This window comes from Geotrypetes seraphini, chromosome 17 (assembly GCF_902459505.1).
Source record: "Geotrypetes seraphini chromosome 17, aGeoSer1.1, whole genome shotgun sequence".
Taxonomy (NCBI): domain Eukaryota; kingdom Metazoa; phylum Chordata; class Amphibia; order Gymnophiona; family Dermophiidae; genus Geotrypetes; species Geotrypetes seraphini.
In genome coordinates this window covers 44,764,195-44,779,525 of record NC_047100.1, presented here as the reverse complement: position 1 = coordinate 44,779,525, position 15,331 = coordinate 44,764,195, and the positions used below count along the sequence as shown (strand labels likewise).

General features: G+C 42.7%; 1 protein-coding gene across 3 annotated transcripts in view; it reads right to left on the bottom strand.

Annotated features, from left to right (window-relative positions):
* DOCK3 (dedicator of cytokinesis 3) overlaps positions 1-15,331 on the bottom strand; it is a 694,894-nt gene that overhangs the window by 146,218 nt on the left and 533,345 nt on the right. For all 3 annotated transcript variants that reach the window (XM_033926008.1, XM_033926006.1, XM_033926007.1), the window contains exon 39: positions 6,545-6,649. In XM_033926008.1, coding sequence (XP_033781899.1) covers positions 6,545-6,649 — 105 coding nt within the window. The remainder of the gene's footprint in view (positions 1-6,544; positions 6,650-15,331) is intronic.

The window sequence follows — 15,331 nt, the reverse complement described above, 5'->3', positions numbered from 1 at the left end:
CTCATTAAACTAAAAAATATGCACAAATATTTCTAATTTTTATATAGAGAATTAAAACAATCACTTTTCAATGTTAGCAACATAGAACATTAGTTTAAAATACAATATCCAGCAACCTCCACCATATCTCCTAGAAGACCAAGAACATTAATATGGTATAGAATGAATTGGAGGTGTGAAAAAGTTAATCCTTCTTACAACTTATAAATAATAAAAAGAGAAAGCCTGTTAACAATCAATCTCTCTAACCCTGATGACTATAGAGGCACATGACAAATGTGACCAGACTGGGGAAAACTGGGATGAACACAGGAAAGGCCAAAGAGAATGTCACCAAGTGGTTAGGAGAGCGAAAAGAGAATACGAAGAGAGACTGGCCAGGGAGGCAAAAAACTTCAAATCATTCTTCAGATATGTTAAGGGGAAGAAACCGGCGAGGGAGGAAGTAGGACCGTTGGATGATGGAGATAAAAAGGGAGTGATAAAGGAGCAAAAAGAGGTAGCTGACAGGTTAAACAAATTCTTCTCGTCAGTCTTCACAAGCGAGGACACATCCAATGTACCGGAACCCGACGTGATCTTCCATGGTGATCAAGAAGAAAAACTGTCGGCAATAGAGGTGAGCCATGAGGATGTCCTCCAACAGATAGATAGATTGAAAAGCGACAAATCACCAGGCCCAGACGGAATCCACCCTAGGGTACTAAAAGAACTAAGAAATGAGATAGCGGAAATACTCCAACGAGTTTGCAACCTATCCTTGAAAACTGGAGAGATACCGGAGGACTGGAAGATAGCAAATGTTACACCTATCTTTAAAAAGGGGTCAAGAGGAGACCCGGGAAACTATAGGCCGGTAAGTTTGACATCGGTTCCAGGCAAGATGGTAGAAGCACTGATAAAGGACAGCATCTGTGAGCACATCGAAAAAAATGGGCTGATGAAAGCGAGCCAACATGGCTTCTGTAAGGGAAGATCGTGCCAAACAAACTTACTGCACTTCTTCGAGGGGGTAAACAGCCATTTGGACAAAGGGGAACCTGTAGACATCATCTACCTTGACTTCCAAAAGGCCTTTGACAAGGTACCCCATGAGCGGTTACTTAGGAAGCTGTGGAACCACGGGGTGGAAGGGGACGTACACAGATGGGTCAAACACTGGTTGGCAGGCAGGAGACAGAGGGTTGGAGTGAAGGGTCACTACTCGGGCTGGAGAAAAGTCACGAGTGGAGTTCCGCAGGGGTCTGTACTTGGACCGCTGCTGTTCAATGTATTTATTAATGACCTGGAAACGGGGACGAAATGTGAAGTTATAAAATTTGCGGATGACACTAAACTCTGTAGAAGGGTCAGAACTACGGAAGAGTGTGAGGCCCTACAAAGAGACCTAAGCAAACTGGAGGAGTGGGCAAATAAATGGCAGATGAAATTCAATGTAGGGAAATGCAAGGTCATGCATATAGGGAGAAAGAACCCGATGTTCAGCTACCAAATGGGGGGATTAGTATTAGAGGGAAGTAACCTTGAAAGAGATTTGGGTGTACTGGTGGATACAACAATGAAGTCAACGGCGCAATGTGCAGCAGCCGCGAAGAAGGCGAACAGAATGTTGGGTATTATTAAAAATGGTATTACGACCAGAACGAAAGAAGTCATCCTGCCGTTATATCGGGCAATGGTGCACCCGCACCTGGAGTACTGTGTTCAGTATTGGTCACCGCATCTTAAGAAGGATATGGCAATACTTGAGAGGGTCCAGAGGAGAGCGACACGAATGATTAAGGGCATGGAAAACCTTTCATACACTGAAAGATTGGAGAAGCTGGAGCTCTTCTCCCTGGAAAAGCGGAGACTCAGAGGAGACATGATAGAGACCTACAAGATCATGAAGGGCATAGAGAAAGTGGAGAGAGACAGATTCTTCAAACTTTCAAAACATAAAAGAACAAGAGGGCATTCGGAAAAATTAGAAGGGGATAGATTCAAAACAAATGCTAGGAAGTTTTTCTTTACTCAGCGGGTGGTGGACACCTGGAATGCGCTTCCAGAGGATGTAATAGGGCAGAGTACGGTACTGGGGTTTAAGAAAGGATTGGACAATTTCCTGTTGGAAAAGGGGATAGAGGGGTATAGATAGAGGATTATTACGCAGGTTCTGGACCTGTTGGGCCGCCGCGTGAGTGGACTGCTGGGCACGATGGACCTCAGGTCTGACCCGGCAGAGGCATTGCTTATGTGCTTATGTATCCTACCACACTAACTTCTATTAGTTTTCTTCCTTATGGATACTGCCTTAATAGAAACCGCAGCCAAGAATTAAAATGAAAACATAACAGAGAAATTTATAATTATTACTGTAGAGAATCTTCTCGGTACCCATTCACACTAAAAATACTGAGAAATATACCAGTCTTCAAACCCCTCAATATTATATTTGTTTGAATCCTATGTGGGGTCTTTATATACTAGCAGTCTATCCATAACATTTCTAACTGAGCTTACTACTATTGTAAATGCTTCTCACAACTCTGCTGACTCTGATGCAGATCCCAGCACTAATACCAAACCACAAAAATATCTTCCAAGAAATTGACCCGCATTTTATCTATTCTAAGCAAAACCTGCAATTCAATTCCAAAATTTTAATATGCCTTGTTACTAGGTGAAGAAATATACAAATTTTGACAGAGAAATGCTGGACAAAGCATCTGTAAAACAGATATAACTGTTTCCAAAATTGAATAGACAAGTTTTGCTTCGCTGAGAAGTACTTTTCTTCCTAGAATGAAAGACAACTTTTTATGCAATCAATCTGAATTACATTCATCCGAGAAAGTTTCTGATACAAGTTCTAATCTTTCGATGAAATCTATTGTATAACATTCACACTAGGCACCGTATAACTGAAGAAGTGAAAGCCTTTCAATGGCATAACTACTTTTTGAGTTTAAAATCCCGAAATTCTTTAAAAATTACTTCCTATTCCTTGATGATATAATAAAGCCAGGACTTTAGGCACAGCATAAATTCCATCTCAGTCATATCCGGAACCCACAGTGTAACGATATTGCGTCGCTATCCATTTCCTTCACAAAATTCATTCTTCAGCCTTTAAATTACTGTTCTTTTCCTTAAAAGCTTTACTTTAGTATTCACTGTTCAGTTAGCGTATGTATACCGAATATATTAACATGGATGTCGCAGTTACGCTGAAAGTTCTGACCACACACACTCAGAGTCTTCTTACATACTCCATTTTAATGACATTGCCCTCTAATGGTTATGTGGAAACTCGGCTGACTTGCAGTTGACGAACATTAAAGCAGGAAATTCCTTTTCCTTATGAGTCATCAGAGAAATTTGCATATATCGTGAACACTCTAATCACTGTATAATGATGCAGACAGTTTTCCGTTAATTCAAATGTGTTCCATAAATAAACTAAATCCATTCTAGGAATAACTTCAGTCATCAAAACAAATACAAAAATAAAAAATATTAACTTATTTTATGTTTCCATAAAACAAAATAATAAAATATCAGTTTTGGCTTTATAAAATGCCTCATGAAGCCATCGGCTGCTCACAGTTCTCCAGGAATTCTTGTAATTTTACCGGATCTTCAAAATTAAAGGTTTTATTACCATATGTTACCCTCATTGTAGCAGGGTACAATCAATCCATATCTTGCGCCCCTAGAGATCTAAATTTCGGGCGCAAGTCCAACAGCTGTTTCCTCTTGTAAGCAGTGTTCCTGGCAAAATCAGGGACTATGTGTATTCTGGAGTCCTGACACTTGAGATTTTTATTATCCTTTGCAAGTTTAATAATTTCCATCACCTGCTGATACCTTAACAGTCAAAATATTATAGGATGTGGACCCTGTTGTTGATTAGATCTTTTTGCAGGGATTCTATGCACCCTTTCAAATTCAAGTGGAAATTTCATTTTTAAGGGCAGAATCTTGGGAAGGAAATTTTCTAAAAATGCAATTGAATCATTTTTTTCCCACTCCCTCAGGAATCCCAATGATCCTCAAATTGTTCCTTTTACTTCTATTAATAGTCTTCCAAGTCCTTTGATAGATTATCAGTTATTTTCTTATCAACTTTACTTTGCTGTATCATATTTTCATTCAGCTCCATTCTTTTTTCTGTCTGATCCATCTTTGATTCCATTAATTTTATTCTTTTGTTAAGGCAACCAACCTCCTCCTTCACTTCTTGCAGAGTTTTTGAATTTTTAGAAACAATTTATTTCATTTGCCTAAGTTCCTCAAACAAGTCATAGTCTATATAATCTTCCTCTAGCAATGACACTTTCGATGGAGTCGCCGGCTCTGGTTTTGAACGCTTAGCATTGCCTGAAGTTGAAGCCGACATTTCCCCTTTTTGTTGTTTAACTTGCTTACTGCCATATTATGATATCAATATCGCCGTACTAGTAAGCAAAAATTAATTTTTAATAGCTTAAAAATCCGTTAGTAGATCCTGTGAGCACGGAGCTAGTCATTCACCCGTCTATTCAGCTGCGTGTCCAAGCCACGCCCCCCAATTTTAAAATTTTTGAAAAAAAGTTGAAATGAACCTAATTCTCTTAACCTTAGAGGAATATCATTCCATATTTCTGTTTGAAAGGATAAGATTTCCCTAATTTACCAGTAAAAACAATTCTTTTAAGAGAAGGAAAAAACAATTTGAGTTTTTGCATGGTCCTAACAAGGCCCAATGTTTGAAAGTTTCAGGAAAGAGGTACAAGTGAGGAACACATGCCAAATAAAATCTTCACTTTATTAGGTTACAATTATTTTCAGGTTTGTTTGCCAGACTATGAGTAATTTTTAACCCAGACATGAAGCCAAGTCATGCTTCTAGATAGAAGGTCAGAGATTTAATATTTTTTGCACATGTTGAAAAGCATTAAAATGACCAGCCTAATATGTAGCTATATGGGTCAGCATTGTTTTAAAACCAGTCACTATGATTAAGTTATACCCAGATATTCAGTACCAATATTCAGGTATTGCAATGGTTCTCAACCAGTTTAAACATAGAAAAATGAAGGAAGAGAAAGAACATTTAGACTATATAGTCTGCTTAACTATGCCATCTACTATCTTCTCCTCTCCCTTAGAGATCCCAAGCTTTCTTGAATTCAGATACAAATTTTGTCTCCACCACATCCACCAGGAGGCCATTCCAAGCATTCACTACCCTTTCTGATTTTTTGAGGTTACTTCTAAATCTATTCCCTTTCACTTTCATCCTATGCCCCCTCATTCCAGAGTTTCCTTTCAGTTGAAAGAGATGTACCTCATGCACATTTATGCCACATAGGTATTTAAACATCTCTATTATATTCTCCTTTTCTCACCTTTTCTTCAAAGTATACAAATTGAGATTTTTACGTCTGTTCCTGTACGTCGCACGATGAAGATGACCGACCATTTTAGTAGCCTTCCTCTGTACTGACTTCATCCTGTTTATATTGTTTAGAAAGTGAGGTCCCCAGACTTGTCTTATACAGGGGCATCAATACCTCATTTTTCCTATTGGCCATTCCTCTCCCTATGCACCCAAGCATCCTTCTAGCTTTTGCCATCGCCTTTTCAACCTGTTTGGCCACCTTAAGATCATCACATACTATCATACCCAAGTCCTGCTCCTCTTTCATGCACAAAATTTCTTCACCTCCTAAACTGTACCATCTCTCAAATTTTTGCAGCCCAAATGCAAGATCTTGCATTTCTTAGCATTAAATCTTAGCTGATAAATTTCAGACCATTCCTCAAGCTTTGCTAGGTCCTTCGTCATGTTATCAAGGATGTCTACTCTACTGCAGATTTTGGTATTATCTGCAAAGAAGCAAATCTTACCAGACAGCCAGTTGGGACACATTGGTGTGTTACCAAGAGCTGGGAGGTATGTCACCAAAAATTGGACATCAGACTTGTGCTTTCGTTAACAAACAGGTACACAGCAGGTTGGGGAGGGTTGATAACCTAGACGTTAGTGCTTGAAATCTCCATAATTAGTTTTGCAACCAGCCACAAATGGAATTGTTTTAGGCCTCCAGTCTACCACTCCCACTACTCCTCATTGCCTCTGTATTTCCCTTGTATTATTGTTAGCAGCAATAAAATGATATAGTGTTCAGTGTGTGACACAGAAGAACAATGTTTGTCAGGTGTGTCACAACAGAAGAAAGGCGAGAACCACTGAGGTACTGGGTTGAACTGAATATGTGGTTATAATGGGCAAAACTGTAATTATTTGGATACCAGCAATATTCAGCATCAATACCCAGACTAACTACCCTGATAACTTATAGCATATTTTCCGTCCTATTTTATCCAATTGATTATCCAGAGACTGGCACTGAATATCCAGATAATGCTGCAGAAAATTTGGTCAGTGTTACTTAACTGAATAGCAGCATCTGTTACTCAGAAAAGTAGCTCTGAATATTAGTATACAAAAATTATAAAGCAAGATCTCAGCACAGCAATGTTAATAAGGATACGTCATTATATCAATCATGCTTACCCGCAAGAAGAAGGGAAATTTCTTGCCATAAAATCCAACTCGAAAGAACTCTGGTTCTAATCGTTGTTGTTCCATGATGTTATCGTAATATGTGGCTTCCATTTTCTATTGGACAGACAAGAACAACTAAAATTAGTCACCATGAGACTACCAAGTAACTCTACGGTCTTGGATACATAACACTGACAGAAGATGAGAAAAATGGTAGCCGAGTGCTGAAAAAGATTCTGCAAAACACTGCTAATACAGACTGCTTTATATCTCTTACTTCATGTATTATCCAGTGGTGTAGTAAGGGGGGGGCAAGGGGGAGGTCCGCTCCGGGCGCCGTCCTCCTGCCACGTGCGCACCTTCCCTTGTACCTCTTTAATTTTCTCAGCATGAAGAGCCTCACAAGCTTGCTGCCCACATCAGTGTCAGCTCTCTCTGATGTCACTTCTGGGTCCGTCTAGGAAGTGACGTCAGAGGAAGAACAGACACGACGCGGGCAGCAAGTTTGTGATGCTGTTCGTGCCATGAAAATTAAAGAGGTACGGGCAGTGGAAGAGGGGTGCATGTGTGGCAGGGGGGTCAGGAAGGAGCAGGGGGGGAGGAAGGGAAGGGGCATCACAGTCCCAGGCACTACTCACCCTTGCTATGCCACTGGTATTACCTAAAGCATAGTGGTATTTGTGGGTGGTAGAGTGTATAGTTGGTTCTTCATATTAATGGTGGTAAAGGTATACGGATGGGGTGGAGAGCCACATTCTGATGCAATTTTTTACACATGGATGTTTCTTTCCCTTCAGTAATCACTGATGGACGTCCAGATTTCAAGCCCATCCAAAACACATCTCTTTGCTATTTAGATATCCCTATTCTGCCTCTGCAAAATCAGGATTTGGGTGTTTCAATCACATGAAGGTCTCAAACTCGCAGCCCAGGGGCCATATTCAGCCCATCAGGTACTATTTTGAGACCCTCGGTATGTTTTAGAGAATGACACGGGGAAAAAATCTGTCCCCATCACCGCCCCGTCCCACCATCCTCTGCACCGCCCCGTCACTGCCATCCCTTTCACCGCCCCGTCACCGCCACTGCCATCCCATTCACCGCCCCGTCACCGTCCCTGCAACATCCATATAAGCCTTAGTACTGTAATATTTAGCTTATTCCTTTCTTATAAATCAAAGTTCTGGCTGCTGAACTAGAGAAAGAGATGTTCAGCTGGCAGGGCTTTGTTTATAAATTTTTTATCAACACAACTAATATACTACTTTATCCTATAGCAAAAAATAAATAAATAAATAGAATATTTTTTTTCTACCTTTGTTGTCTAGTTTCTGCTTTCCACATCTTCTCATTCAATTCCTTCCATCCACTGTGTCTTCTCTCTGCGTCTTCCATTTGCTGTTACTGTGCCTCTCCCTTCACCCCCCCTCCATTGGTCTAGCACCCATCTTCTTCCCTCCGCTCCCCCATAGTCTGGCATCTGTCTTCTTCCCTTCCAGCATCTTCTCCCTACTCTGTCTTCCACATTTCCCTTCACCCTCCTTCAATGTCTGTTCTATTCCTTTCCACCATCACCCTTCCCTCCCTCCTTTACCATCTGTTCCTTTCTACCATCCTTCAGCTCCTCTCGCGTGGCCTATCTATCTACCTTCCTCACCACCGCCATCACCAACCCAAAGGGCAGTGCCACAAACTGGAAATGTCGCCCCAGAATATGGAATCGCAGGTACTACAGGTGGTCTGGGAAAATGGGAATGTGGAGATCCGTGACAAATCCAAAACTTCACCTCACTCAATGTGAAGAGGAAATCTTAATGTTTATATGGCTAAATCTCCAAAATGAGATATGCCAAAATATCCACATTCGATATGTTGTATATATTTAATACTTGCTATATTCTGTCATCTTCTATTCATCTCAGAAGTAAGACAGGCAAATGGCATATGATGGTTCATTCATTTATTATTCTTTAATAGTGCAGAGTTACTAGCATGCTCCGACGGGACCCGTTTCACCCGTATAGAGCTTTTTCAAGGGTTCACAGTAGGCGCTCTTTCTTTAGCATCCTCACATTTCTGGAGCTAAAGAAAGAGCGCCTACTGTGAACCAAATCACAGGCTCTGCACTGGCCCGGATCTGCCAAATCCGCTGCAGAGTTGACTTGGAAAAGCAGAGAAATGGAAAGAGTGTAAGTCACAACTGTGGGTTGGTACACACAGGAAGACATGAAGAAAGACCCTGGTCCCTTGAAGTAGGGGTCCCTGTGACCGACACAGAAGCCAGTAGAAGGGAAACAGGCAGGGTACTTTTTAACTAAGTATGCCTGATAAAGCATATGCACAAATTACAGGGGAAAACCATCATCTGCGGCGGGAGCCGACTTCTGCACTTCAGTTTTGGAATGTTTGAAAGATTTATTTATTTAGTTGATTTTCTAGCCCGTCTTCCCAGAAGAGCCCAGAACAGGTTACAATTTTACATATATCGTGAAAAGATGGCAACAAAGTTACAAATTTGTACACAGTAAATATACAGAACTGATAAGGCAATAACGATAAGGCAATGAATGATAAGGCAGTATGAGTATAGCAGCTAGAGATATAGTACATTTGTAGCACAGGGCAAATACATTCAGCAAATACATAGTGAGTGGAAGGATAGTAACAAAGTTACAAATTCACATATAAAAGATATGCAGAACAACTTATTGAAAGGATGAATGGTAACAGTGAAATAATTCCTATGTACTGTGTGTAGGACTGAATACATGTTAAGGGATATGAGCACAATAGCAAGGTGAATGATAAGGCAATATAAGTATAGAAGCTAGATACAACACATTTCTTGCATAGAGCAAATACATTTAGCGCAAAGGAGAATTTTAAGGCACTCTTGGAGAAGATACATGTAGCGGGAAGACAAAATCTTGTGTAGTTTGGAATCAGGTGTGTGCAAGTCAAGTGGGAGAGCACATACAGTGAGGTATGATTTTGCTGGGGTATAATTAGAGGTTAGGGGGTCTTTGAGAGAGTCAGGTAAAGTCTTTACTGCCTTCCTGAAGTTTAGTAGACCTGTTGGTGATCTAATGGTTGTTGGGATTGTGTTCCATAATTTGGGTACAAAGTGCGAGGAGGAGCGTTTGCAGACATTTTCCAGAAGCAGGGTACGTGCTGGTGGGGCAGACAATCTTCTCTCGGCTTGTGACTGGAGGGGTCGGTTGGGGATATAGATTGCTAGTTTTTTTGTCATGTAGGATGGGACTGTTCTGTCAAAGAATTTGAAAGCTAGTGTGAGAACTTTAAAGGTGCAATGTTTCTGGATGGGTGACCAGTGCACAGCAGAAAGAGCTGGAGCAACACGGTCACAAATGGTTAGGTTCTTCAGTACATGAACTGATGCATTTTGTACATGTTGTAATCTCTGTAAGTTAGTTGCAGATAGACCTACTAGTTGTGTGTTCCAATAGCCCATGAGTGATAAGACATAGATGTAGAGAAGTTGGGTGAATTCTCCTTCAGAGAAGTAGGGAAAATTTTTCGAAGCTGGCACAGGTAGTAGAAGGAGGTCAATACTATCTGTGAGACATGGCTTGTTAGCAATAGGTCTGCATCTAGGGTGATTCCAAGGCTGCATACTTGATCCTTAGCGCTGAGGGTCGAGTTATCCCAGGAGAAGACTGGGCGAAGGTAGGTGCAGCTTTTCTTGTGAATCCAAAGCAGTTCAGTTTTTAATGCATTTAATTGAAGTTTGCTTGTCATCCAGTTGTTGATTTTGGAAAGGCACCAATGTAGTTTTTTTTATTTGGGTGTCCCGGTTCTTACCAAATGGGAGGTAGAGTTGAATATCGTTTGCAAATGAGTGCATCATGATGTCATGTTTTGATGCAATGTCAAGCACTTGTCTGATGTATAAGTTGAAGAGCAGCAGTGATAGTAAAGCACCTTGGGGCACGCCATATTTGAGTGGTTTGGGACGTGAGAGGTCTGATTCTAGCAATATACTCTGTGACCTATTATTTAGGAATGAGGAGAACCAGTGTAACACTATGCCACCGATGCCAATAAGTCTGAAGATGAGGAGAGTGTGGTCGATGGTATCAAAAGTGGCACTGGGGTCAAGGAGGACAAGCAGCGCATCAAGAAATTTCCAACAATCGTCAATAATGTCTAATAGGACTGTTTCGGTACTATGGGATTTCCTGAATCCTGATTGGTAAATTGACAGAGCTTTTTGGTTGTCTATGAAGTTTTGTAGTGAGAGCGCCTTTGCGAAGGGCCTCAAGGAAGGCCGAATCTCTCACTAGGACTCCAGTAATCAACTGAAGACTCCAGAAAAACCACCAAGGTAAGGACGCAGCACACAACAAGGCGGAGTACAACCAGGCACATACAACTAACTAACTAACTAACTTCCTAACTTTCAAACTATCTCTCAAAACTTTCAACCAGACACATACAACTTATCTAACACACACAACTATCTATCAGGCAGACCTTTCTAACTAACTAACAGGCAGGCGGAGGCCTAACAGACAGGCAGAGGCCCAACAGGCAGACCTTTCTAACAAACTAACAGGAAGGCAGACCTAACTAACAGGAAGGCAGACCTCTCTAACTAACCAACAGACAGACCTTAGCAGACACCCAAGCAGGAGTAAAAGGGAGGAAAAAAAAAAAAATCTTGAAAATGGCAGGAAGAACTAGGAGCACCAAGACTACAATCAAGACTGGAGTTCCAGTCACCGAGGAGATCCAGAGGATGGCCACGACCTACGTACAGACGGAGGACGACACAGGACGGTGGACAGAGGTCTCTGTGCAGATCAAGGCTATCCCCCAGCAGAAGACTTCAGTCTCCATATAGACAGATGAGGTTGGCCAGCTAGATGGAGACATCCTGCAGGAGCTGAGGAGCCTAAGGGAAGAGGTGAAGCACCTGAGAAGCATCCGGGAAGATGAGGCCTTCATCGACGGAGTCATCCAGGAGCTGTCACAAATCACAGAGCAGGCGCAAGACAAGACCATCCTCAAGACGCCCAAACCGACCAAACCTACAGCTTTGAAACCAACGATTGGGGTACAGGAAGAGGCTAGAGACGCTGACTCCTGGCAGCTGGTAACCTCCTCCACGGGCAAACACAGAAGACCTTCCTCTTCTTCTTCTTTTTCTTGCAAACAGGGCAGTTTCACATCGACCCCACAAATCACCTTGAGGAACAGATTCCAGCTTTTACAGGAAGGACCTGCCAACGAAGTACAGGAAGTTGTCCAACAGATGGCTCCGGTTCCGGGGACAACGGATCAGCTCCCCCCGAAGAAACGCAGAGTGGTGGTCATTGGGGACTCCCTGCTGAGAGGCACCGAGGGACCAATTTGCAGACCAGATATGCAATCCAGAGAGGTTTGTTGTCTACCAGGAGCCAGGATCTGGGATGTGACCGCCTGCTTAGAATGACTTATCAAGCCCCAAGACCACTTCCCCATGCTTCTCATCCACGTCAGAATGAATGACACTGCCAGGAACACCCCGGAGAAAATACCCGAAGATTTTGGAGCCCTGGGTGAGAAGCTGAGGCGGATGGGAGCGCAGGTGGTCTTCTCCTTAATCCTTTCAGTGAGAGGTAAGGGAAGAACCAGGGAAGATCATATTCAGAGGGCAAATGAGTGGCTACGCGGATGGTGCAAAGAGATGAACTTTGGGTTCCTGAACCATGGAGATGCACTACTAGGACTACAGGGAACAGACGGGCTTCAGCTGACTAGAAGGGGTAAGAACGTCTTTGGACACCGACTAGCCCGCCTGCTTCGTAGGGCTTTAAACTAGGTAAGTTGGGGGAGGGTACCCACTCACATACTGGTGTGGTAAGTAGCCATCCTAGTGGGGCAAGTTGCCACTCCATTTCTGAGTCTAAGGTAAGTACACACATGGCAAACAGTACTGTAGGAACCACACTAACTCAGGCGGGAAAATCGCCAGGGAGACCTAGCAAACATAAAGTATGGAGGGATATGTACGTTAATGCCCACAGTTTAGGCAACAAAATTCTGGAATTAGAAACAGAAATGAGGAATGCCGATCTAGATGTGGTGGCAGTGTCCGAGACCTGGTTTACGGATTCCCATGGGTGGGATATGGCTATACACACTATCAATGTGAGACTCACTGGTCTGTAATTTGCAGCCTCTGTCCTGCATCCCTTTTTGTGGAGTGGAATTACGTTGGCTATTTTCCAGCCCAATGGGACTCTTCCTGTACTTAATTCGTTGATACAGAGAGGGCAAAACAGGAGGAGCACTATACACCAAAGAGGACATCAAAGTTACCAGGATCACAGACGTCAAGTACACCGGGGAATCCATTTGGGTGAACCTAGCCAGGAAAAATGACAAATGCCTGTATCTTGGTGTTGAATACAGACCTCCAAGACAACATAGATAGAGAACTAATTGAAGATATAGAGACCATCACTCTGCGAGGAGACACGGTACTGTTGGGGGACTTCAATATGTCTGATGTAGATTGGAACAAACTTTCCGCTACATCCAGCGGCAGCAGAAGGCTACTAACCTCCATAAGGGGAGCACAACTCAAACAGTTGGTATTAGAGCCCACTAGGGATCAGGCGATACTGGACCTACTACTCACCAACGGAGATAGTGTCACAGAGGTTTCGGTAGGCGATACGTTGGCCTCCAGTGACCATGGTATGGTTTCACCTCAGGAAAGGTTTCACTAGATCAAACACATCCACAAAGGTCCTCAACTTTAAGGGCACCAACCTCAAAAGCATGGGAGATTTCATCTATCGGGCACTGCAAAACCAGGCCACAACAGATAACGTAGAGGTAATGTGGTCAGCTCTGAAAACTACCCTTCACGAAGCAACCAACATCTATATAAAAACAGTAAGTAAACGGCGGAGAAACAATAAACCTCAGTGGTTCTCTGCGGAAATCTCGGACCTCGTAAAAAAGAAGAAAAGAGCATTTATCTCCTACAAACATTCAGGAAAACGAGAGACTAAAGAAGACTTTCTGTCCAAGTCTAGAGCTGTCAAAACAGCAGTCAGAGAGGCCAAACTCCAGATGGAAGAGAATCTAGCAAAGAACATTAAAAAGGGGGATTAATCCTTTTTCAGGTATATTAGTGACAGAATGCTTATTTTTGCTCAGTCTTTACCTGTGAGGTGCCGGGATCCGGTCCAAAGCTGCAGACAAGGGAGAGATCGGAAGACCCGTTTCGAGATTTTGAGTTTACACCCAACAGCGTTTACTATGAACTTTCCAAGTTCAAAGTGAACAAAGCCATGGGACCGGACAAACTACATCCCAGGGTGCTTAGGGAGTTGAGTGATGTCCTGGCGGAACCGTTATCCGCGCTCTTCAATCTTTCCCTAAGTACAGGAAGAGTCCCATTGGACTGGAAAATAGCCAACGTAATTCCACTCCACAAAAAGGGATGCAGGACAGAGGCTGCAAATTACAGACCAGTGAGTCTCACATTGATAGTGTGTAAAATTATGGAAACACTAGTCAAACACAAATTAGATACGATCCTGAACGATGAGAATCTACGAGATCCCCATCTACATGGATTTACAAAGGGAAGGTCCTGCCAATCCAATCTGATCAGCTTCTTTGACTGGGTAAAAAAAAAGCTGGATATGGGGGAGTCCCTGGACATCGTGTATTTGGACTTCAGTAAGGCTTTCGATAGTGTTCCACACCGCAGATTATTGAGCAAGATGAGTTCAATGGGATTAGGAGAAATGTTAACTGCATGGGTAAAAGACTGGCTCAAAGGTAGACTTCAGAGGGTGGTAGTGAACGGTACTCCCTCCAAAACATCGGAAATGATCAGTGGAGTGCCGCAGGGCTCGGTCTTGGGTCCGATCCTATTTAATATCTTCATAAGGGACCTGGCTCAGGGGCTTCGAGGGAAAATTACATTATTCGCAGATGACACCAAACTATGCAACATAATAGGCAACAGCACAGTGCCCGACTATATGACGTAGGACCTACTCTTACTGGAGCATTGGTCATCAACTTGGCAACTAAGTTTTAATGCCAAAACGTGTAAGGTCATGCACCTTGGCAACAGAAATCCATGTAGAACTTACACCCTAAATGGTGAGACCTTAGCAAGAACTACAGCAGAACGGGACTTGGGAGTGCTCATTAGTGAAGACTGCCAATCAAGTGAAGAAAGCTTCATCCAAGGCTAGACAAATGATGCGTTGTATCCGAAGAAGTTTCGTCAGCTGGAAGCCCGAAGTTATAATGTTGTTATACAGATCCATGGTGAGACCTCATCTGGAATATTGTGTACAATTCTGGAGACCACATTATCAAAAAGATGCGCGGAGAATTGAGTCGGTTCAGCAAATGGCCACCAGGATGGTCTCAGGACTCAAGGATCTCCCGTATGAGGAATGGCTGGATAAGTTGCAGCTGTACTCACTCGAGGAACGTAGAGAGAGGGGAGACATGATTGAGACGTTCAAATATGTCACGGGCCGTATTGAGGTAGAAGAGGATATCTTTTTTCTTAAAGGACCTAAGGCGAAAGAGGACATCTGTTGAAATTCAGGGGTGGGAGATTTCATAGTGACACAGGAAGTATTTCTTCACCGAAAGGGTGGTTGATCATTGGAATTTGTCTTCTACCGCAGGTAATTGAGGCCAGCAGTGTGCTGGATTTTAAAAGAAAATGGGAAAAGCATGTGGGATCACTTCAAGGAAGAAATTAGGGGGTGGGTCATTAAAGTGGGCAGACTTGTTGGGCTGTGGCCC